The sequence below is a fragment of the Sarcophilus harrisii genome, chromosome 4, assembly GCF_902635505.1.
Source record: "Sarcophilus harrisii chromosome 4, mSarHar1.11, whole genome shotgun sequence".
Taxonomy (NCBI): Eukaryota; Metazoa; Chordata; class Mammalia; order Dasyuromorphia; family Dasyuridae; genus Sarcophilus; species Sarcophilus harrisii.
This window is the reverse complement of record NC_045429.1, coordinates 296,247,081-296,273,571: the sequence shown is the minus strand read 5'-3', so window position 1 is coordinate 296,273,571 and position 26,491 is coordinate 296,247,081. Positions and strand designations below refer to the sequence as shown.

At 34.8% G+C, this 26,491-nt stretch overlaps 1 protein-coding gene and 1 pseudogene across 3 annotated transcripts in view; both read left to right on the top strand.

Moving 5' to 3' along the window:
- The window catches only part of MYOCD (myocardin), a 116,386-nt gene extending 105,500 nt beyond the window's left edge, over positions 1-10,886 (top strand). For all 3 annotated transcript variants that reach the window (XM_031965524.1, XM_031965523.1, XM_031965525.1), the window contains exons 11-13: positions 2,782-2,925; positions 6,793-6,850; positions 7,422-10,886. In XM_031965524.1, coding sequence (XP_031821384.1) covers positions 2,782-2,925; positions 6,793-6,850; positions 7,422-7,984 — 765 coding nt within the window. In that variant the 3' untranslated portion in view covers positions 7,985-10,886. The remainder of the gene's footprint in view (positions 1-2,781; positions 2,926-6,792; positions 6,851-7,421) is intronic.
- A 12,074-nt stretch (positions 10,887-22,960) lies between these two features.
- LOC100920742 lies at positions 22,961-25,997 on the top strand (annotated as a pseudogene).
- The last annotated feature ends 494 nt before the right edge of the window (positions 25,998-26,491 follow it).

Below are 26,491 nucleotides of genomic sequence, written 5' to 3'. Positions count from 1 at the left end.
ATTGTCTCCCATTTCTTCAATCCTCTGTGTAATTGTAGGTCCTGAAAGACTCACTGTACTAAATAAATTGACCTTCTCTGGACACATCTCTTTGGCAATAGAAAGAAGGCATTCTTTAACAAATTCTCCCTCTACAAATGGTCTGCCAGTGCGTGCTATTAGCTTGGCAACTTGAAAACTTGCTCACAGTGATGAAATATTTAGCTGCTTCTGCTTCACAAAAGTATTTTGCTGAGTTGTCGATATATTTTTCAGTTTTAATATTTTATCTTTTCACACTTCTCCAACCAAACAATCATATTTATCTTTATGTTGAGCTTCATAGTGTCCATGCAAATTATATTCTTTGAACACAGACATTATATTCTGGCATATCAGACATACAGCTCTTTCCTTGTACTGCATGAAAAAGTAATCATAAGTCCACTGTTCCTTGAATATCCTACACTCCAAGTCAATTTTTCTTTTTCTTGACATCATTATTTCCTAGGGATTCCAAATTGCTATTAGTAAAATATATATATATATATATATATATATATATATATATATATATATATGTATATATATATATACACACACACACACACAGAGCGCTACAAAAACAACATACCAGCAATAACTTTGCCCACACAGAGACATACAGATTGCAATGTCCAACTTCCTCCAAGCTGCCTCTGTGCTGTGATGCCTCCGTTTCTGGCACTCTCTCTCCTGCTTTTCATGCTCCCACTTCTGACCTTCACTGTTACAGTGAATTCCCCCTGCAGTGGCCGTGACATGTGCCCCCGCACCTGTCTATTGTGATGGCTGCCGTTACTCTACAAGGCTGCCTGCCATCAGTTCTCAGTCTTCTGCATCTCTCTCCCTTCCCCACACCACACACCCTGGCCTGGGAACTCACCTCACCTCGGTATTGCCTCACACTCTGTCTCTGCTGCCTCAGCCCAGTGCCGGAAGTGTGCGTTGCTAATGCAAGTTTAGGTCAAATGTCACTTCCCGTTTGATTTTGCCATAACCCAGCGGGCCGCATAAATGTCCTCAGCTCCTTCCTTGGTTCCAAAAGCTCTTGCAGCTTGTCTTTTGGCTCTTCCAGCTCCCTCTGAATCTTGGTTCTCTTCCTCTGAATCCTTTGTTCTGCCCAACTGCAGTCTCTAGCTTGTCAGTCTCCTGAACTGACTGACTTGAGCTTTCTTTGGTTCCAAGTGCTCTCTTTTGCCTCTGCCAACTTTTGCTTTTAGCTCAACTCCGACTCCTGGCAATCTTCCGAACTTTCGCTCCCCTCTCAATCTTTTCCACTGAACTCTCCTGACTGAGCTCGCTGTTTTTATGCTCTTTTAGAGGCAAAAACTCAAAGGTTGACTCCTCCTCTGAGAGTGGGATTATGGGAGGTATGAATTTTGATATCTCATACTGAACTCTGAAATCTCCCAAACGTGTGAACTGTGTGAGCTAATGTGTAAACTCTCAAAGGTGTAAGCTTTAATGTGTGAATTCTTAAAGGTGCAAACCCAAGCACACAAGCATTGCTTCCATCAATTCCATTGAGTTATCACCTTGTTTCAAGATCTGGCTCATAACAAAAACCCAAATGGAATCTGGTTTTTTTTTTTTTGGGGGGGGGGGCTTGGTGGTGTTACTGAACTTCCTCTACAGACTGCAGGGTGGGGGAGGGGTTGGGGAAGGAGGGAGCAGCAGCGAGGCACTAGTAGGACAGCGATGGCTGTACTAGGCCTAAGCTCTGAGACTCTGCAAGCGTGCTGAGACACTGTGGGGGAGGGGTGGCTAGGTCCTGGGAGATTCTAGCTGTTTGGGGTTGTATTCTTCTCTCCCGGTGTTTTTAGCTTCTCTGCTTGTCTGCTGGCTTGCTGTCAGGGCACAGTGTCCAATCCTGTAGCAAAGCTCTTCCCACAGAGATAGCTGAGATCATACCCCACCCCACTCTGGTCTGCTCGGCTGTGAGCTGCCTCCTGTGCTCTCGCTGTCGCTGCCTGCCCTCAGCCTGTGCCTGATCTAAAACCATCTCCACCCTCGAGCAAAAACAGATCTTTTCTGGCGAATTTCAAGGGTGTCTTCTCTTGGTAATTATTTGAAGGGGGGGGTTTTCAGTCAAGCATTAATTCAGAGACTTGTCATGAAATGAATTCTGAGAGAAAACATAGAGCTTACGTAGAGGTGTACCTCCTCTCAGCCATCTTGGCCAGAAGTCCTATTTTGCATTTACTTTGAATAAATTTTGTGTCCATTTATTTCTATACATATTACTTCCTTCCTGGAGCATTTAAACTCTTTGAGGAAGAAAGTACTTTTTTTTTGTCTGTATTCTCACTGTGTGTACATAACAAACTCTCAAATACTTGTTGAATTAAATTGACTTGAGAAAATGTTGAGGAAAGCTAATACTGAATTAGATATCTACTATTACAGTAGTACTAATTAGATATGGAGATTATTAGTATAATGATCCATTCAGAAGTTAGGAAGTACTCATGGTTTTTGTCAGGGATTAAATTGTATAAAATTGTTTTAGGAAAATTAATTGCATAGTATTAAAGGGATTACAGATCACCTGAAGAGAAAGGCATGGTAGTGGAGAAATAGCATTGGCTGAAATCAAAGAAACTGGTCTTAAATTAGGATCCTTATTATCTGTGTGACCTTAGAAAAGTCAAATGAAGGGATGTGGCTAAATATCCTCAAAGGTCTCTTTCAGCTTTAAATCCATGATCTTGAGAGACTATCTGAATATATGCCATGTTTATCTCTTGTTTCTTTCTATAGAGGTCAAGAGTACAAGATCACAGTACTTCAGGCTTCTCTCCTGAATCATCTAGCCTCCACACTCCTTTCTTTGGCACCCAATCAAACAGTAGCCAGATTACCAGAGGCAATGCTTCTTCCAAAAGCCCTGATACAAAACACAAGGTAAGCTTTTAGGAATATCTTTTAAAGGCATCATTCGAATCATCAATTTGAATTTCAAGATATGAATTTGAAGCTGTCACAGGAATCTGGTGTAGAATAGAAACAAATAATTTTAATCCACTGGTCCTCGTATTCCCTTGCTTGTAGTTGTTTAGTCACGTCTGACTCTTCAAAACTCCATTGTCTATGGAGTTTTCTTTGCAAGAATACTGGAGAGGTTTGCCATTTTCTTCTCCAGTGGATTAATGAAAACAGAGGTTAAATTTTCACAGTTAAAGGTTCTGATAAAGGCCTCATTTCCAAAATATAGAGAGAATTGACTGTAATTTATAAGAAATCAAGCCATTCTCCAATTGATAAATGGTCAAAGGATATAAACAGACAATTTTCAGATGATGAAATTAAAACTATTTCCACTCATATGAAAGAGTGTTCCAAATCACTATTGCTCAGAGAAATGCAAATTAAGACAACCCTGAGATACCACTACACACCTGTCAGATTGGCTAAGATTACAGGAAAAAATAATGATGAATGTTGGAGGGGATGCAGGAAAACTGGGACACTGATGCATTGTTGGTGGAGTTGTGAATGCATCCAACCATTCTGGAGAGCAATCTGGAATTATGCCCCAAAAGTTAATAAACTGTGTATACCCTTTGAACCAGAAGTGCTACTACTGGACTTATACCCCAAAGAGATACTAAAGAAGGGAAAGGGACCTGTATGTGCCAAAATGTTTGTGGCAGCCCTGTTTGTAGTGGCTAGAAACTGGAAAATGAATGGATGCACATCAATTGGAGAATGGCTGGGTAAATTGTGGTATATGAATGTTATGGAATATTATGTTTCTGTAAGAAATGACCAGCAGGATGAATACAGAGAGGCTTGGAGAGACTTACATAAACTGATGCTAAGTGAAATGAGCAGAACCAAGAGATCATTATATACTTCAACAACGATAATATATGAGGATGTATTCTGATGGAAGTGGATTTCTTCGACAAAAAGAAGATCTAACTTAGTTTCAATTGATCAAGGATGGACAGAAGCAGCTTCACCCAAAGAAAGAACACTGGGAAATGAATGTGGACTACTTGCATTCTTGTTTTTCTTCCCAGGTTATTTTTACCTTCTGAGTCCAACTCTTCCTGTACAAGAAGAGAACTGTTCAGTTCTGCACACATCTATTGTATCTAGGATATACTGTGACATATTCAAATGTATAGGACTGCATGCCATCTTGGGGAGGGGGTGGAGGGAAGGAGGGGAAAAATCGGAACAGAAGTGAGTGCAAGGGATAATGTTGTAAAAAATTACCCTGGCATGGGTTCTGTCAATAAAAAGTTATAATTATTAAAAAACAAAAAAGAATACAGAGGTCAAGTGATTAGCCCACAAAACCAGTAAGTTTCTGAAACAGGATTTGAATTCAAGTCTCCCTGTCTCCAGGCCCAGAGCTCTCTCCACTGAGCCATCTGGTTGGCCACTTCTGATATTGCACGGAAAGTACCATCTCCAAAACTGAACTCAGTATCTATCTCCAAACCAGTTTCTTCTAACTCTAGTTTCTATTAATAGCACTATTATTATAGAAGAAGGACTATATATGATGTGTTTGGGAAACAACAATTTAAAAAAAAACAAGCTTATTGTTCTCCTGGTTGAGAGTTTATGTTTGTAAATAGTGAAAGCCAAAATTAGAATCCATTGCTAAAAAAAGTAGAGCATAAAGAACATATCCTGAAAACCTCTTCTGTAAAAGAAGAGAGCAAAGTAGGATAGCCAGGAAATTGTATCTCAACTAGTGAGAAATCTATGAGTGAAGGACTTCAAACAAGAAAAACTCCATCAGTCAAGTAATAAGTGTAATCACTTACAGTGTAGTGGAAAGAAATAGTAACCTAGTAACCAGTCATTGTAGCTGCCAAAGAAAAGAAACAGACATGTCCACGAACATTGGAAAGATATATGGACCAGATAAAACTGAATTTAAGGAATCAGAATGTAAGTGACTTATTCCTGTAAAACTTTTGGGGAATACACATAATTTTTGATGGAAAGATGCAGAAAAAAAATCTTGATTTTTTTTTTGGTCTTTTATGACTTTATGTTTAACTTCTCATTATTTTCCTTTCCTACTCTTACTCTTCTGTTGTTAGGTAAAGGGATCCCTCCTAAAGGAAAGCATACCAAATAAAGCAAGTGTAGAGCAGGAATAGGTTCCCACAATTTCAACTGATACTATACTTTTTAGATTGATAAACTAGGAAAACTTTTTATAGGAAACTTACTCAATTCCATACAATTAGACTATATGGTTTTTTTGTTTTAATCTAGGCTACTAAAATCAGAACCACTCTTTCAAAAAGAGAGACAGAGACAGAAACAGAAAGAAAGAAAGACAGAGAGAGATGTGCTGCACATTGATCATCAACCTTTCCCTGTATTTCCCTCATGCATATGGCTGTTTTACATTCTTGTTAGGCAGGTTCAAAACTTTCTATTATATCCCCAACTTTTTCAAAATAAAGTTCAAGACTTTCAGAGATAACACAATTTCCCACTTATAAGAATAAAGCAGATAACAGCATGATTTTTTTTTCTTTCTAGAATAGGAATTTAAACCAAGATCTACAGATCCCCAAGAACTACATGGAGAAATTTTAGGGATCCATGAACCTGATTGGGAAAAAAATCCTTATTTTCACAAATCTCTAGCTAAAATTTACCACAGAAGTTAATTAGGTAGTACAATGGATAGAGTAATTGATCTAATCTTGGGAAGGTGAGTTCAAAATCCAGATTAGCTAGATGAGCTAGATAAGTCACTTACTCTCTGTCTGCCTCAGTATTCTCCATATAAAAATAGGGATAATATTTAGCATGTATAGGACTGCTTGCCATCTGGGGGAGGGGATAGAGAGAGGGAGGGAAAAAATCAGAACAGAAGTGAGTGCAAGGGATAATGTTGTAAAAACTTACCCAGGCATCGGTTCTGTCAATAAAAACTTATAATTATGAAAAAAAATTTTAAATAAAAATAAAAATAGGGATAATAATAGCACCTAATTTCCAAGGTTCTTTTGACAATAAAATGAGATAATATTCATAAAATGCTTTGCAGACCTTAAAGCACTATATAAATCCTAGTTATTACTAGTATAATTATTATTTCCTTTAGTCACTTGAAAAAAAAAAGCTTTTTTTTTTTTTAAATATAATGGGTCCATAAGCTTTAACCCACTATAACATTCTTCATGTTCTTTACTTTCTGGAAAAGTGAATTTCATTTTTTGACTGTTCATTTAAACACAAAAGCTAGAAAAAGTTGACTTTCAAGAGAAAAATAAAACATAAAGCTTCAAAACTAAAAAGAGAACTGAATGCTAACTAAATCTCAACTCTATTCAAATGCATTTGTTGCATTAAAAGTGAATCTCTCTACCATATTTTAAGCTGAGATGCAAATTTTTAAGCTAAGATGCAAATCAAAAAATATTTTAAGTTCAAACTAATGATACTAGAAGAATATGAATCAAATATTTGTACCAAATATAAACAGTTTAAAGAAAGAGCAAGGAAGAAAAAAAAGAAGCAGCTTCCCTACATATTAAATATATAACACACTAAAGATAGAGATCTTTAAAAAGAAAGGAGACTCTGTCTCTTCTATATTCTTTTGTTCAATTTCAATTTTTTTCTCTTTAAAATGAAGTCTGATCTAACTTTTCCCCTAGCCATTAAAGCTGTTTCTTTTATATGATTTTTTATTTAATTTTTCCCATGTTAAAATTAATGATTGACCCTGGTGTACAGGACAAATGATTTTCTAACTCCTCTCTTTTCCTGTGTATTTCACTGTAGCAAATGATTCAAAGTCAGCAGATGGATGAACTCCTTGATGTCCTCATTGAAAGTGGAGGTATGAAACTGTTGAATGCTGTATTCTCATACTACAGGAAGTGGCATTAACCAGTTTATTATCTTAGATACATTAACTGGTGATTTGATAGCTAGAACAAAAACTAAAATAATCTATTAATGTATTAGTGGCCTTGAGTTTGCAATCCATGCTTATTGCCCAATGGAAAAAAGGAATAAAACATTAATATTTTGCCACTCTGGTAGCCAGTCCCTCACTCTCTCTTTCCTAGGATTATTTTATTGTCACAAACTCATTTTCATTCTTTTTACCTTTTAATTTATTACCTCTTTCCCCAATTTTTTCCACAGTATTCTTCTAAATGTTTTCTATTTTAGTTCAAATCTCCTTCTTTTCTTGTTTGCAACAAGTAGAAAACAGAAACAAAAATTAATGTTTTGGGTCACCTAAATAGATTTAAATATATTTAACAATTTTTATGCTATAAGATTCATTTGTATTAAAACTAGCAAACAAAATGGACAAATTTTTGACTTTATTGTCTTTTCTTTTAAGATGATTTAGTTTATTTCAAACATTTACATCTAACGTTGCATTTGTGTTTTAATAGAAATGCCAGCAAATGCCAAAGAAGATCATTCATGTTTTCAAAAAGTACAAAAGATAACTGGATCTTCTCAAAGTCTTCTCCACAAGTCTTCTGGTCCATTTGAACATATCTCTTCAGCAGCCCAATTCTCTTTTGATCACTGCACAACTAATAGTGACAATCATTTTGAAGTTTTATTGAATTCTCACAGTCCCTTGGGTAAGATCAGCGATGTCACACTTCTAAAAATTGGAATTGAGGAATTTCAATTTGAAGGGATGATGGATAGAGTCTCTGACAAAGCAACGGATGAATTTTTAGGTTCTCATGAGATCTTGCCAGCTCCTCTCTCTCCCATTCAGCCTCAACTTTCACCTTCTTCCATAGATGGAACAGGTTTACAGATGAGTTTAACAGAATCTCCCTGGGAAACTATGGAGTGGCTAGACCTTACGCCACCAAGTTCTACCACAGACTTTAGTTCTCTTACAGCCACAGGCCCAAGCATCTTCAACAGTGATTTCTTGGATATTACTGATCTCAGTTTGAACAGCACTATGGACCATCACTTACAGCAGTGGTAAAATACCAGATTTACAATTCTAAGTATTAGCAGGAATGCATTGAAGCACTAATACTTTTATTAATAATAGAAGAGATAAAGTAAAAAAGAAGCAATAACTCCAAGCAATGGGAAATGGACTCAATTATATAATGTTTATCAATTTTTTTGTTACTGAAAATGATTCAAACTATATCTTTCATTGTTGGCTTTTTTAGAGTTCAGATGCAAAGAATGTCTTTCAATGCCTCTAAGAACATTATTTTTAAAAAAACAGGATTTTTCTCAAGCATTGTTGGGTCTTGTCTCATCTTCAAATGAAACCCATTCACATAACTGGACAACTCAGCACATAATGTAGAAGGGAAAAGAGATTTCCTTTAAGAACAAAAAGAATGATAAAAAAAAAAAAACAAGACATATTCAAACCTCAGGAAGTGGAATATCTTTATATTATAGGCAATTTGCTCATTTTTCAGAGATGATGCTGACTAGGCACTAATTTGGGGTAGGGTATGTAGAATGCCTACTTTCCTTAGGGAAATCCTTGGATAGCTTTTGAGCCATCAGTGGAAAAGGACTAAACCCACTTAATTCCAGGAAAGCTAGGTCAGCAGTTTTCACCTATAATGCTTTTTCCAAAGAGTGATTTCAATCTGGAGCGCAGGCTTTTTTTTTAATCCTTGAAAATAGCTGACACACCCAAGAAACCCAAGTTAACCCTGTTAAGCATCTTCTTCAACTTCAAGCCCTAGTCAAACAGCTATCATTGTTTTTGAGAAAAAGAACAGTATATACAAAGTGGAGAGGGTTTTAAAAAATCCAATTTCTGCCCTCTATAAAGGAAAAGAGTTTGATATTCCATCTCCAGATTTCCAATCAGAGGAGAGAAGAGACTGAGGAAGGTAGTGTCAGTCAAGACTTGAGTCAGCAGAATGGTAGTTAAGAAGTAATGAGCTTAATTTAACCTTGGAGAGGTTTCAGCAGAACAGCAAATAGAATCAGAAGAAGGGTTATTACTTTAGTCAAGAATAGGAAACTATTTAATGTCATACTTTATAAGGGTAAAAGATCCATGACCTTTTGGATTTGGGCTAGGAGCTGACAAGAATGTTGTAAGACATTCTCTTCATATTTCACTGTTACTGCCAACCAGTTCCGTATTGCTTTGGAAGATATAGAAAGTAGCTATAGATTTGTTTTTAATCACAAATACACTATTTCCTTCTATTTTTACAAATATCATTCACTGTGCACTCCTAAAATAGGAAAAAATTGCCAATTTTATAATGTTTAAGATTTCTTTTGAAAACCAAAGATTGATAATCATTCCAGTGTTCTCTGTAAATAATGTTTAAACAGTCATTTTGGTGGTTGCAACCATTATGCAAACTTCCAGGGTCTTATTGTGAGGGGAAATTTTTTTCTTTCTAGTCTCCAAAACAATATTATTAAGCATCCATGTTTAACTGCTTAGCTGCTATGAAATGATGCCTGGATATATCCTACAGGAACTTTCTGATTAAACTACAAGACTACAGTGAAATAATTGGTTATTCTCAACTAAGTCCCTAAAGCATGGTCTATAACACCTCACTTACCAAGAACAGATGTGAAAAAACAAAATGGTTTGAGCAAATGTCTGTGAAAAAGTCCATTAAGAATATGCAAATTATGTTACATTCCTCAATCTAAATTAGCACTATATATTGTTTTAAAATATTCATGTGGAACATCTATTCAGCTTAGTCATCATTCCTGAGTATCCAAGTGGAGAAATCATCGTTTCTTTGAAGCTAAAGATATGAGAAGGGAAACCACATTAATACATTCCTCATGTTCATAAGATAATATGATCTTATTTAAATCCTAACTTCCTTCTTGGTATATTGCCACATGCCATATTGTTTGTTTGTTTTTTTCTTTTTATTTCCTTTTAAAAAATGATCACACGAATTTTGTGTAATTTCCTTTTCTTTTCTTTTCTGACAAAAAGTAAGAGCTAATTAAGAAGACTCCTGAAGTTGTGATAGCATAATTTATTTGTTTAATGGAACCTATTTAGGAAATATTATGGTTTGAATCTGTGCACATAGAAGTCAAATTATTCTAATCAAAAGGTTATTTTGTTCCAGTATGCACCAGAAAACCAACATGAAACACAAAAAGAAGCCCAGAATAATCTTTTGGTCTCTATCACTCTCTCAGCAATTACATAAATAAGTAGTATTCCCAAAGTATTCTATTTTCTAAAGAAATAAGAAATATTCAGTCTATAAAATCAGACCCAAGTAGCTACAAACCAGCTGAAATTTCTAACATTACCTCCTTGAGCAGTACTGCCTTGGGGATTCTCTGGAATGCTAAAGGTCACTCCTCTAATGATCTTCCAGTTGTTTAAGAAGAACAAAACCCAATGATTTTAGCATTCTCTAGTAATACAAACTTATTATCTCAAGTTTTTATTTGCTCCTGTAACAAATATCCATTCATCTCTCCCCCAGGTACATAAAAAAACCTGAGGTGACAGACCCAGGGCCCCCTTCCAATGAGGAATTATTATGTCCAAAATAATTGAATTATAATGAAAAATGGAATTTGAGGATTTCTTAATCCTTGAAGTCCTAGGAATTTTTAGATAGCAGTTCTTCAAGTTTTTTTCATTGTTGTACTATACTCTGGGTAGCATCAGAAGAAGATATGACAGAAAGGCTTGGTGCAGTAGTTCTATTACTTTCAGATTTCTTGCAACTCCCAGAGCCTATAGATACCAAATTGAAATGGATCATCTAACTCATTCATATCTTACATTTTTATTTTCTCATATCAGTCCAAACTTAGCTAAGTGAAATAATAAATTTGTCAGTATAACAAATGCCTTCAATTATGCTTAATAGTAGTGTCCCTAATTTTAAATAAATAAATAAATTTTATTTTAGATAAATTTAATATAAAATATTTCATTATATTATATTAACATATTATTATATATTACATTATATAATAATATATATTAAATAAAATTTAAATACTTTTTTTAATTTTAAAATAAATAAATAAAAATTAAATAATTTAAATTATAAAGATGAACCATTTTCTAGTCAATGTAAACATAACTTCAGGGAGGTATCATGACAAAAATATGAAGTCACATTTTTCAGGGAAAACTGACTTTTAATTTTGCAATTATGGTGAGGTAAATGAGGTAAAGGAATGTGGTTCCAAACTTTAAAAAAGAATTATCTTTTATGAAAGGCAGCTTTAGTTTTTCAAATTAATTTATGTCGGATCTGGAAAAGTATATCCTGTTCTTCTGAAGAGACATTTTCTATGTATTCTAAATATTTCTATATATTTTTACTCAGTCCTATAGAAACCAAATATTTTCCAGCTGAAATTTTAAAAATCAGATTTACCAATGAATATTTAATGAGCAAGACACATGGATTAATAAGAACATTACTCACCTGATAATATTAGTTGAATCTGGGGAAGGGGGGAGATGAAATTCTGTTATAGAGGATAAATAATTCTGTGAGCAAATGTTAAAATATTATAAATTGGTAATAAATTGGTTATTATATATTAATAACACTATTACAAAATTGCAAATTTCAGGGCACCTTCCTGCGGGATATGCTTGTAGAGAATTGGCCCAATTATTCCAACCATTTGTTTAACACTGGAATGTTTTAAGAATTCTAAATGTAGCTCCAACCATGGATATTGAGAAGGAAAAGGATTGTGGTATTCAAGTTCTCAGTGATCCCACTAGGGAGCAGAAAAACTATTTTTATCTTAAGATATTTTTCTCTGTGTTTCATAAATAGAAACTGCAATGTCACTTAAGTAATAGGTGCATGGGGAGAGTCTCCCACTATGTAGCTACACCTCTCTTATGGCTAGATGAATAACTACTCACCTCACAGAGGGCTATATGGATAACTATTAATTCCCTAGTCTGGCTAAAGACTAGCTGTCATACTGGCAAGTGTAGATTCCTAGAGAAAGGCTACTACCATACAGTTTTGTCCAAACTTAATAGTTTGGGGTTCTAGGCAGCTGTGTCTTAAACAACCACTTTTCTGGTGAGAAAAATTATGCAAAACACACTTCTAAGTCTCATCTGCATTACTACTCTTTTCTCCCCATTTTCTTAAGCCTAACAACAAAACAATACATCAAACCCTGCTTTGTAGCACTTAGCTGATTCCCAAAGTGAGATTTTCATACTGAAAATTTAAGTCAGTTGTGAACCACTTGGAGCTGACTCCATCACACTTTTTGTCTGAGGGATAAATCTATTCACTACTCTAATCCTTGAGATTTCACCAACTCATTTCAATTTCTACAACCAGCCACTTGCAATAATGAAACTTTTAAATCTTGAGCATAACCATTAACATAACCATAAGGCAAAAGATAATGATTGTATCATAGGCACTTATATTGAAGCAAATGCATGAATGATAAATGTCACAATCCACATATTGTATATGACATAAACTTTGATTAAACTTCCCTATAATATGTTGAGATTCTGTAGGGAGGTGTGCCCATGCACTTAGAGAAACAAGAGGACATGATAAGGAAAATCATGTTCTCAAGATAACATAACTTTGGAATTATAAACTTTAGTGTCCTCTTTGTATCTCTGAAACCTTCTATAAAAGTGCTTTGATATAAACTAGCTTCTGTATTGATTAACTACTTTCACTGTTTGATCACTGAATTGATCCAAATTGAATGGATGTCACACCATATAGGTGGTCAGATGAATGAATTGTGTTTGCTTCCAATTGTGCTCAGCTAGACTTTACTCCTCAATAGTAACTGTAGTATTTATTGCTTATAGCCTCAAACTTCATTCTTTTAGACAGCTCTCTCTTATCCTCCTGGGTTTAGACTCTACAACTTCGTAAATAATTCTACCTTAGCTTATAATTAGTAATTATATCTTCATTTTCTGTCTACAATCAGGCAAATTCCCTTTGTCCCAAATTCATACAACAGTTATTATTGTCTATGACTTTCAAATATATTGCAATTTGTCACCTTTGAAATCTAGGAACAACACAGAACTCCAGTTATGGTCTCACTAGGGCAGAGTTCAACAGGACTATTGCCTTATGTTCTGGAAGCTGTACCTATACATTCTAATATTGCATTAGGTTTTACTTGGGGTTTTTTGGCTCTCATAACATATTATGAAACTACTTCAGAAGAACTGTTTATCTTAGAACTCTGAGCAGACTTAACTGAGCAACGAATCTTAAAGAAGCAATATACTTAGAATGTCTCTCACCATTCATTTGGCCTGAGTTATTCTTTTGCTACTTAAAAATATCTTGAGGATCTGGCACTAGTGTCTCTTTTTTCACCCTTACATACAAAACAGTACTAAGAAAGCCTTCCGCCTAGCTTGTGAAATACTTCTTGTACTCTGGCCAAAAAGAGAATGCTAACAGCAAATCATTCTCTCTCTCTCTCCCCGGCCCTCTCTCTTCACTTCCCTCCTTCTCTCTTTCTATTCTTCTCTCTCTATGTCTCTCTCTGTGTGTCTGTGTGTGTGTGTCTTTTCTCCTCCTCCTCCTTTTCCTCCTTCTCCTTCTCCTTCTCCCTCCTTCTCCTCCTCTTCCTCTGTAATGCCGGAGAAACTGAGGCAGGAGAGAGATTAGAGAGTTTTCAATAGTTTATTAATTGGAGAGTATAATTGACTGGACGGGACTCTTGTCTCAAATTATCCAGTCAGATAGAGATAAAGATATACTGGGACCAAGGAATCCATGTTGGTCCCAGGGCTGTCATCTCAACGAATGCAGCAGAGAATGGGTGTATCTCAGGACCTTATATTCTTTAGAGACAAAGAAGGTAAAAAGGCGCAAAAGTTCCTATCAGGTTGGGAGGGAGACCATAACTCCTAAAAGCCCAGAGACAGGATGTCTGAATACCCAGAGATAAAGATGTCAGTGAGGTATCTTGGAATATTTTAGAGGGATATTGTAAATTCTTGAGGACAGGGGAGGGTCAGGAGTTCTGCTCTCTTGTTTATCTTGCTAGCAATTTATAACCTTAGAGTAAACGGTTCCCAGTCTTAATGGACTAGAGTGGGTTTTTACGACTAAGGGGATTTAACAGAACAGCTAAGGAAACTGAGACAAAGGAAACTAGTTCAGGGAAACCAAGTCAGAACAGTTAAAGAGAATTGAGGCATAACATCTCCTTCTCCTCTTCTTCCTCTTCTTCCTCCTTCTCCTCCTCCGCTTCTTCCTGTTCCTCCTCCTCTTCCTCCTCCTCCTCCTTCTCCTCTCTCTCTCTCTCTTTCTCTCTCTTTCTCTGTGTGTGTGTCTCTCTCCCCCTCCTCCCTCTTTCCCTTTCCCCTCCTCCTTCCTTTCCTTGCTTTCTCTCTCTGTCTCTGTTTTTGTCTCTTCTGTGTGTGTGTATGTGTGTGTGGCACCTTAAAGTGAGCATCAGTAACCTGTCAGTTACTACAAAAGATTCTCCTTTATCCTCAGCTCACCCCATATTTCATACCACATGGGAGTTCTAACTAGAATGGCAGTGCCATCGCTCACCAGCAGACAGTGTAAAAATTCTTACAGAGAGATCTACTTCTCATTGACCACAAGCCAAATGCTGAGCCAGTGCAATGATGAAGCTGCTAATAAAACTAAGGCAATGTTAAACTTTAGTAATTAAATGATCATTACAGACAGAGTGTTGTGCTTAGTGCTGAGGATAAAAATACAAGCAAATAAAATACTTCCTGCCCTCAAGAAATTTATATTCCAACAGGAGGAGACAATGAATAAAGAGAAGCTGATAAACTGAAGGGTGAGAGGACAACATAGTTCCTGGGGCAAAATTCTTGTAGGTTAGAGTGGGAATAAGAGCTCAAGTGGAAGTGATATGAGTTAGAACTAGTAGCATGGAAGTGAAAAACTATACATATGTTCATAGACTGATAAATTCTTAAAGATGCAGTAATGATGAGATATAGATATATATCTGTGTGTATATGTGTATAGGTATGTGTATGTGTAGTAGCCTAGGTACAGATTATACATACAATCTAGTTCAAATAAATCCTTTCTACTTCACTTGACAAAGGATCATTTTAGGAAGTGGGAAAAGAGTAAGTATTTATTAAGTACCTACTATGTGCAAGAAACTGTACCAAATAATTTACAAATATCTCATTTGTCCTCACAACAATGCTGCTAGTTGAAAAAAAACTGAGGTAAAGAGAGGAATTAAGCAATTTGTCAAAGATCACAAAACTACTAAGTGTCTGAAATTGAATTTGAACCCAGACTTTGACTAAAAGCTTAGCCCTCCATCCATTGTGCCACCTATCTTCCTTTAGGTGGTAGTTTAGTGTAAGGATTTCCATTGTCTTATACCATATCTGAAGTATTGTACTTGCTTCTGGTATCACTTTAACAAATCTTTTTATTGATGTCTTTCCCCCCCATATCACAATCATTTTTCAATATATTTTCTCCCCTAGACCTGTTGAACCCTCCCTTGTAACAAAGAAAAGTAATTTTAAAAAAACATATTAACAAAGCAAATGAGTGAATAGTGTATTCAAGATTTCACACTTAGATCATAGAATATAAAGCGTTGAAAGGATATATTTTCTATGTATCCCTCATTACATATCTGACAAATGAATGCCCAGCTTCTACTTGAAGTCCTCCATTGAGGGGGATCCCACTTCAATCTGAGAGAAAAGTCTACTTACAGTACTATTCATTGAAAGATTTGTCCTGATATCTAGTCTAAATTTGTCTGTTTACCACTGCCATTCATTGCTCCTAATTCTTACTCCTGGGTTCAAAACAATGAGTCTATTCCCTCTTCCACATAATAGTCCTTTAAAATAGTTGAATGCAGTTATCATGATTCCTCTGAGTCTTCTTTTATTCCAAATTATCTTCACTTTCTTCAATTAGTCCTTTATGGCATGAACTTAAACCATGTTGGGTACCATACTCTGGTTTATGGTTTACCGTACTCTAGCATATGAATGTCCTTTCTAAATTGTGGAACTTAACTGAATCAGGGTAGAGTACAACAAAATTATTACCTCCTTATTCCTGGAAATTCTACCTCTGCAATACAATATCACTTTAAGGTTTGAGGTGATTAGTAAATCATATTGCTGATTTATGTTGAGCTTATTTTATATTAAAACCCTTAGATCTTTTTTCAGGCAAATGGCTATCTAACCATTTAAGTCAAGTCAGGTTGACAAGTATTTAATAAAAACTTACTATAGTCCTGTGCTAAGTAAGCACTAAGACAAAAGAAGGCAAAACACAACAACAAGCCAGTCCCTTCTCTCAAGGAGTTTAGTTGTATTTATGAAGTGATTTCATAAATACAAAGTCAATTTTAAAAATTCAAAATGTAAGAGTCAAAATAATGTTTGAACCTTTCATAAACTTTTTGAATTCTTATTCAGTCATCCAGACTGTATTAACTTCCCTCACATCCACACACTTTGGGTCATAGAAATTTACTATGTTAGGACCAATATTTCTTTTCACACTTTCATTCTTCCTACTTACAACATAGAGGGAAACTTTACTTTAAAAAAAAAGATAAAAGTGATCCTCAGAACTGATTGGTCTAGATGAAAGGCCCTGGGGTCCACCACACAACTTTTTGGTCATATAAGGGTTTTTAAAAGACACAAATACATGGAATCTAGACCCTTCAGACTTTCTAGATTGACAAAAACCATGAGAATCCTGTAATTCTCTCCTATTGATGAGATGTTTCCTTATAGAGACAAGGGAGACTGTTTTCTGAGAAGATAAATACCTCTCAGTACTCTTGTTGAATATCTTTATGCATCAGGGCAGGTTAAATCTCCAAATATTCATTGATTTGTAACTCATTTCACCATCATATTAACCTGACCTGAGGATGAAGCCATGCCTTCAATATATGCTATCTTTGCTTTCATACAAATCATTATTTAAAAATGTCCAACAGTGCATGGCCAGGCTATAATCCTTGATCTTAGGAAGGCTGAATGATGCTAGTGGATAATTTAATTACAGAAATTTTGAGTCAAGGTAGCACAAATTGTGTGTTACTACAAAGACCAGCACAAATATTGTGTATCCTCCAAAACTGAGAGTCACCAAGCTGCCTGAAGATAGGTAAATTGACACAGGTTCAAAAAACAAACACATTAAAGCTTCTGTGCTGAACAATACTGAAATCTGGCCAGAAAGAGGCCGTTGCTCTTGCAGCCTAGGTAAAAGAGGAAGACCATGCCATGTCTCAAAAACAAACAAAACAAAACAAAAACTTTGCAGGGCCAAGTACAAACACTTAGTACACTTCATTGCAAACATCCTATCAAGATGCTTTCCAACTTATATTATTCTTTGAATAAGGTCATTCACTCAACCACAGAAAATACATGTAATATTTAAATATATAAGGCTTCATCTCTTCATCTTTTTTGTAAACATAAGATCAAGATCAAGATATTTTTTTCTAAAATGTGTTTTGCTACAATCTAGGTAAACCATGTATGCAGCACCCCCTAGATTTTCCATTTTAATGACTATGTCAAAAAAAGAAAATATACTTTATCTGGCATGATCTGTTCTTTAAAAGGTCATTAATAATTACCATTTCCTTTTCTGAATGTTCACTAGCCAGGTTTTTAATAATCCATTCTAAAATTTTGCCAAGAATTGAAAATGAGTTTATTTGTGCAGACAATGTGTTCCCTTCTGTGACAATAAAAATATTTAGCCTTCAATATTACAGCACCTCTCATTATCCATAATATTTTGAATATCATACTGAATTTTCATAAACTTTTTCCATTTTATAAGTTTTTATTTTGTTTTTAAAACATAGAATATTGTTTTCTTTAGTCCTTCTCCCAGAGATCTATTTCATGTGACAAATAGCATTTTTAAAGACCAAGAGAAAAAGGAAAGGATAAAACTCAGTACATCCAAATAATGCAATATAAATGTTTATATCTCATCTTCACAAAGGACTGAAAGTCCCCTCTTATATTTCTTTATTCAAGTCATTCTTGATGTGAATAATTTTATTGCATTCACTTTGAATTTTTTGATGTGTGGTTCTTCCATTTGCACTATTATAACTGTTTATATTATTTCTTGACTCTTACTTCAAAATCAATTCATATTTACATATAGAGAACTATAATAATTACAAATGGCATTTTCTAGCAGTATAGCATCATTTTTTAATTATTTCCCACTAAATGAGCATTTACTTTGTTCCTAATTATTTACTATTACAAAAATGAAACTGTAAATTTTTTTTTGCATATGAGAACTTTATTTTTATCAATGACTTAACTTCGGTAATAGAGTCTCTGAGTTAGTCACTTTACTTGCATAATTCCAAATTACTTTCCAAAATGGTTGTATCATTTCACAGCTCCTTCAACAATGTATGAGTGTGCTCTCACTCCCCTCCCTCATCCCACATCACCTCCAACAATAACCATTACCTTTTTTTCTTTTAATTTGAACAGTGTAAGGTAAAGCCTTGGGGTTGTTTTGATTTGAATTTCTTTTATTACTGATTCGGAACATTCTTTCATGCGGTTGTTAATACTTTGCAATTCTCCTCTTGGGAACTGTCTATATTCTTTCATGACTTATTTATTGGAGGATGGTTCTAGTAGATAAATATAGATAGATAGATAGAAATTGATAGATACCAAGTTTTCAACAAAAACTTGATACAAAGATTTTTTTTTCTCCCATTCTTTCTTTATTATACTAGGTACATTAGTTTTATCTATGGAGAAGCTTTTTAGTTTTATATAATCAATTTTATATTTTTAATCTGTTATAATGGTCCTTTTTAAAAGAATGGATCTCCTGTCCATAGTTAGAGAGAGAGAGAGAAAGAGAAAGAGAGAGAGAGAGAGCTATGAGCTATTTCTCTATTATTTTTATATGATCTTTAATATTGAGGCCACATATTCATTTAGAATTTATTATAAAATGTGGAATAGGGTGTTTCTCTAAGTCTAATTTCTACCAGACTACTTTTCAGATTTCCTAGAGTTTTATTTTAAATCAAATTTCCTAATTAATTTGTTTTTCATTGTATCACTTGCTGAATTATTGTTTTATTTTTTCTGATTCTCTCTTGTCTAGTATATTTCATTGAGTGGTGTTTTTATTTACTATATGCCAAATGATTTCGATGATTGTTACTTTATAACATAGTTTAAGGTCTGGAAATTCTACTTCCCCTTTCCACTTATCTCTTTCCATCATTTCCCTTGAAATTCTGTACTGTTTGTTTTTCTGAATGATTTTCATTATTTTTATCAAGTTCTCTAAAATATTTTCTTCTTAATTTGATTGTGTAGCATTAAAAGTATAAATTAACTTTGGAAGTATTGTCATTTTTGTTAAATCGGTAAAACATAGCCATGAGCACACAACATTTCTCCAGCTACTTAAGTTGTTCTTTATTTTTTTAAGGAACACTTTGTTATTGAATCTATACAAGTCTTTTTTGTTTTTGATAAATTGATCCCCCAATATTTTATGAAGTTTGTAATTAGTTAGAATGGAATTTCCCTTTGTATAGTAATACATGCTTCTTGGCCTTGGTTATTATTATATAGAAATGTAGTTGGTTTCTGAGCATTCATTTTGTAGCCTTCAACTTTGCTGAAGCTATTAATTGTCTCATTTAGTCTCTTTGTTGATTCTTTGTTGATGTCTCAGGATTTTCTTGCAATCCCATCATATTATCAGCAAATTAGTGGTGACTTTTTGTTTATGCTTGTTTATCCACTATTATTGCTATTGCTGTGATTTCCTGAACTATATCAAATAATAAGGGGAAGATTGGAGACTCTGCCCTTACTCTTGTATATATAGGAAACAATTCTAGTATATCCCTTTTGAATATGATGCTTATTTTTTATTTTAGATGCTTTTATGATATTAAAAGGGGTCTCTCTCTCTCTCTCTCTCTCTCTCTCTCTCTCTCTCTATATATATATATATATATATATATATATATCTCCTATATAATTTTTAGCACTAAAAAGCACTAGATTTTGTCAGAGGTTTTTCCTGAATCTTTTGAGATTTTTAGATGTTTGGGGTTTTTATTGCATCATGATCTGAAAAAATGCATTTACTATTTCTTCCTTTCTGCATTTGATTTTGAGGTCTTTATGCCCTAATATATGATCAATTTTTGTATAGGTTCCATGAACTGCTGAGAAAAAAGTATACTCCTTTCTGTCTCCATTCAATTTTCTCCAAAGATCTATCATACCTAACTTTTCTAAAATTCTGTTTACCTCCTTAACTTCCTTCTTATTTATTCTGTGGTTCAAATTATCTAGTTCTGAGAGAGCAAGGTTGAGATCTACCACTAATATAGTTTTGCTGCCTATTTCTTCTTGCAGCTCTCAACTTCTCTAGAAATTTGGATGCTATACCACTTGGTGCATATAGGTTTAGTATTGATATTGTTTCATGCTCTTTAGTAAGACATAGTTTCTTTTATTATCTCTTTTAATTAGATCTATTTTTGCTTTTGCTTGATTTGCGATCAGGATTGCTTCCCCTGAATTTTTTTTTATTATTTTACCTGAAGCTTAATAAATTCTGCTCCAGCATTTTATCTTTACTTTGTATGTATCACTCTGCTTTAAAAGTGTTTTTGTAAACAACATATTGTAGAATTACGATTTTTAATCCAGTCTGATATCTGCTTCTGCTTTATGAGAAAGCTCATCCCATTCCCATTCACAGTTAAAATAACTAATTCTGGATTTCCTGCCATCTTATTTACCCCAAGTTATGCTTTTCTCTCTCCTTTCCCCCTCTCTCCTGCCCAATATTTTGCTTCTGATCACCACCTCCCTCAAACAGCCCTCCCCATATAAAGCCCCTCCCTCTTTCTCATACCTTTTCCCTATTACTTCTGTTTTTCTCTTCTATTAGCCTTCCCCTTTCTTTTTCCTTTTCCCCTCCCACTTCCCTATAAAGTGAGACAAGTTTCTCTGTGAAACCAAATATGTCTGATATTCTCTCTTTGAGCCAAATCTGATGAGAATAAAATTCATATAATGTTCATTCTCCTCCCTTCTTTCCCTCAATTATAATAGGTCTTCTTTGCCTCTTCATGAGATGTAATTTTCCTTATTTTACGTCCTTTTCCCTCTTTTTCCAGTAAAATCCCCTTTCTACCTCTAGTTTCTTTTTTATATTATCATAATAAAATAAAATTATACCCACACTCTCTAAATATACACATAACAGAAATAGAGTTCTCAAGCATTCTTTCCTTTTTATGCTTCTCTTAAGTTCTGCATTTGGAGATCAAATTTTTTGTTCAGCTCTGATCTTTTCATTAGAAATAGATGAAATTCATCTGTATCATTGAGTGTCCATTTTCTTCCCTGAAAGCTAGTGTTCATTTTAGCTGGATACTTTATTCTTGGTTGTAATCCAAGTTTCTTTGCCTTTTGGACTATCAAATTCCATGCCCTTCAATCCTTTAAAGTAGGTCCTAGGTAATCCTTTTTGTGGTTCCTTGTTATTTGAATTGTTTCTTTCTGGCTGTCTGCAATATGTTTTCCTTGATCTGATAATTCTGAAATTTAACTACTATATTTCTTGAAGTTTTCATTTTGGGATGTGTTTCAGGACCTGATTGGTGAAGTCTTTTAATGGCTACTTAATTTCTGATTCTCAGATATCAGGGTAGTTTTCTTTGATGATTTCCTGAAAGATAATGTCTAGGTTCTTATTTTCATTATGATTTTCAGGAAGCCTAATAATCCTCAGATTCTCTCTCCTAGATCTATTTTCCAGGTTAATAGTTTTTCTTAGGAAGTATTTCATATTTTCTTCTATTTTTTCTTTCTTTCTTTTCTTTTTTTTTTTTGGATTTGTTTGACTGATTCTAACTTATTGAGCCATTTCACTTCCATTTGTTGAATTTTAATTTTTAGTGTATTATTTTCTTAAGTTACCTTTTTTAGCTCCTTTTGTATTTGGGCAATTGAATTGTTTTGTTGATTGCATTTTTTTCCCATTTCATAAATTCTGTTTTTCAATGAGTTGGTATCTTTTTCATTGCTATTTTGTAAGGAGTTGTATGCTTTTTCCACTTCATCAAATCTATTTTGTAGGGAGTTATATACTTTTCCCATTTCATCAAATCTATTTTTAAGGAGTTTTCTTCAGATAATTTCTGTTTTTTCTTTTCCAATCTCTTTGAGAGAGTTTATATAAAATTTTTAAATTAATATTCATTACTTATTGTTTCTTTCTGTGTTTTATTGTTTCCTGGCATAAGTATTAGACAATATTTGTCACATAAAAATTTTTGATATGATATTTTTTTGCTAATTTTTGAGAATTAGCATAAGCTAATTTTAGCATTGCCTTTTTTTAAATTATAGCTTTTTATTTACAAATTATATGCATAGGTAATTTTCAGCATTGACAATTACCAAACCTTTTGTTCCAATTTTTCCCCTCCTTCCCCCCATCCCTTCACCCAGATGGCAGGTTGACCAATACATGTTAAATATGTTAAAGTATAAATTAAATACAATGTAAGTATACATGTCCAAACAGTTATTTTGCTGTACAAAAAGAATCGGAGTTTGAAATAGTGTACTATTAGCCTGTGAAAGAAATCAAAAATGCAGGCGGGAAGTTAAGAATCTGGACTAACAGTGGGCAGGGGTAGAATTGAGGGGGGCACAGGCAACCGAGTGCCTTCCCTCCCCTCCTCCGTGCTGCATATATGAGCCACCCGCTTGCCTGCCACCATGTTGGGAACACAGTGGCAGCAGGGCTAGTCTCTTCAGGTGGCTGAGAGTTGTCTGCTGATTCTCAGCTTGAAGAAGAATCTACAATCCTTATTTATCCTTTTTTTTCTTGGTGTTGCCATTTTTAAAGCAAAGTTAACTAGCTTTCTAGTCTGAGCTTTCTCTTTGCTGTCTTTAAAAAATTTTTTTTGATCCATAAAGTAGACAAGAGATAGTTCTACAATGTCCAAGTCATTCCAGCAGTCATTTCTCAGTAGGGACTCACAAGGTCATGGGCCTGACCTATCTGCAGGAATAGGCCTTCTTGCTGCTGTTACCCAGTCTTTAAGTATGCCAGCATCTCTTGGAAGGGTACTGCACGCCTTGCTAGTCTAATGAATCTTGGAATGAGTTCTTCATTGAATCAACAAGGATCTCAGAGTGCACTATCTTCTGCTAGTACTTCTTCCCATAATTTGCAATCTATATTTAACATTGGAAGTAGAGGTCCACTCCCTTTGTCTTCTCAACACTGTGGAGATGCAGACCAGGCCAGTTACATTTTGGCCAGTTTTGGTCTGTCTGCTAGAGACTTAGATGAACTGAGTCGTTATCCAGAGGACAAGATTATTCCTGAGAATTTGCCCAGATCCTTCTACAACTTAAAAGGAGAAGAACTGAAGAAGGCCCTTCATTGAGTTATGGTAGAGATGGCAGATCTGCTACATGGCAGCCACCATACAGACTACCTAGGGATGATTGGGAAGAAAAAAGGCACTTTAGAAGAGATAGCTTTGATGATCGTGGTCCTAGTCTCAACCCGGTGCTTGATTATGACCATGGAAGTCGTTCTCAAGAATCTGGTTATTATGACAGAATGGATTATGAAGATGACAGATTAAGAGATGGAGAAAGATGTAGGGATGAATCTTTTTATGGTGAGCCCTCACATAACTTATATCATAAATTTGACAGTGAATATGAGAGAATGGGTCATGGTCCTGGTCCTCTTGGGTCTCCAAGAGAGATCTCTCTTTGAGAAAAAGAGAGGCACTCGTCCAAGTAGCAATATTGAAGACTTCCATGGATTCTTACCAAAGGGTTATCCCCATCTGTGCTCTATATGTGATATGCCAGTTTATTTTAATAAGGAGTAGAATCAACACATCAATGGAGCAACACACAGTGAATGCTGCCAACTTCTTTTTGAAATCTATCCAGAATGGAATCCTGACAATGATTCTGGACATGGAATGGGTGATCCATTCATGTTGCAGCAATCTACAAACCCAGCACCTGGAATTTTGGGGCCACCTTCTCCCTCTTTCCATCTTGGAGGACCACCTGTTGGACCAAGAGGAAATATGGGTACCAGAAATGGAAATCTGCAAGGACCAAAACACATGCAAAAAGGCAGAATGGAAACTAGCAGAGTTGTTCACATTATGGATTTTCAGAGGGAGGAAAAACTTGAGATACCAACTTTTGCAGCTGGTTGAACCTTTACTCCATTTGGAGTAATTTCAAATCATCTGATCTTAAATAAAATCAATGAGGCATACATTGAAATGTCTACCACAGAAGATGCTCAGGCTGCAGTGGACTATTATACAACCACACCAGCACTAGTATTTGGCAAACCAGTAAGAGTTCATTTATCTCAGAAGTATTAAAGAATCAAGAAACCAGAAGGCAGAAAACCTGATCAGAAATTTGAACAAAAGCCTGAACTTGGACGGGTGATCCATCTCAGCAACTTGCCTCATTCTGGCTATTCTGACAGTGCTGTCATCAAACTTACTAAATCCTATGGAAAGATAAAGAATTATATATTGATGCGGATGAAGAGCCAAGCTTTCATAGAAATGGAAATCCTAGAGGATGCCATGGCCATGGTGGAGCACTGTGCAAAAAAAGCACTTTGGGCCCATATGTGAAGGTTGACTTATCTAAGAAATACAAAAAACTGGTATTGCAGATTCCCAACAGAGGAACTGATCTGTTAAAGAAAGATAAATCTCGAAAGAGATCTTACTCTCCAAATGGCAAAAACTCTCCAAGTGATAAAAAGTCTAAGACTGATGGCAGCCAGAAGAGTGATAGTGGAGCTGAAGGAAAAGAACAAGAAGAAAAACCAAGTGAAGATGCTGATAAAGATACAAAAGATGAACAAGCAGAGCAAAAACCTGGTTTACTTCTTGAATCTGAAGATGAGCTACTTGTAGATGAAGAAGAAGCAGCTGCACTGCTAGAAAGTGGCAGTTCAGTAGGAGATGAAACTGACCTCATTAATTTAGGTGATGTGGCTGCTGACATTAAAAAAGAACCTTCAGAAAAAGCTTTGAAAAAAATGGAAATGAGTCTTAGTTCTTCAATGGCAGCAAAGAAGAAACTTAAAAAGGTGGACAAGATGGAGGAACTTGGATCAGGAGAATGATGGCTCGTTGGAAAATGGAATAAAAAATGAAGACAATACAGAGCCTGGAGGTGCCGAATCTGCCAAGAACCTTGAGGGAATGGATTCGAACCAAGAGACAAATGAAAATACAGATGGTGAAAATGAAATGAAAAGGGAGGATATCCCAAATGAGTATAGAATTGGACCATATCAACCTAATGTTGGCATGGACTATGTGATACCCAAGACAGGATTTTACTGTAAACTCTGTTCTCCCTTCTACACAAATGAGGAAGTTGCAAAAAATACTGCAGCAGCTTGCCTCATTATCAGAAATTAAAGAAATTTCTGAATAAATTGGCAGAAGATCACAGGCAAAAGAAAGAAGCTTAAGATGTTCAAGACGCTTAAGGGTTTCCAAGGAAAAGTGGTTCTTTGTTTTTAATGTTAATCTTCTTTAAACGCAGTACAGATAGTTAGTAGAAGAAAATATTGTACTCTTTTGTTTTAGTGAAAAAATAGTCTGTTCATGTGTTAAGTGTTACAATAAAAATACATATACAGTTAAGTTAATGCAGAATAACTTTTGCTTTATGAGAATGGCAACAGACAGAAGTGCTTTGTAGAGACTGGCTCTTCAAGCCACTTAAGACAGCTTTTTGCACCATTATGAAAAAAGTGGATGTGTGAAGAATAGTAACCTTCAAAGAAATGAAATTTTATTAGTTTCCAGCTTCAACGAATTGTCAACACATTTTGATTCCATTCAATAAAGAACAAAAACCTTTAAAAAAATGCAGGTGGACAAAAATATAGAGATTGGGAATTGTATGTAACAGTTCATAATCATTTCCCATGATCTCATAACTTCTAAATGTCAGATGAGGGAAGTTGAATATAGGTTTCCTGACTCTAAATCTAGTGCTGGATCATCATCACATGAATCCTTTCTCATGCCTAAGTTTTTAAATCTAAAAAGTAAAGATTGGACTGGATCAGTGGTTCCTTATAGTTTTTCCTTCCATGAACTCTTTTCAATATTAAAAAAAGTGTTATGAACTCTAGGATAATCTAATACACTATCTAAAATATTCTTTTAGATTTATTCATTAGCTACATGAATATCTTGATATTCGTATCAATAATTTGACCCCCCCCAAAGCTCTGAATTTTTACAAATTTTGAATATAAAATTTAATGTGAAATTTTCCAAGATAATCATAAATTTATAAGGTATTAACATTTTAGTTTTCAAATTCTTATAGAATGTCCCATGTAAAATATTCATGATTATTTTATATTTTTATATTTAG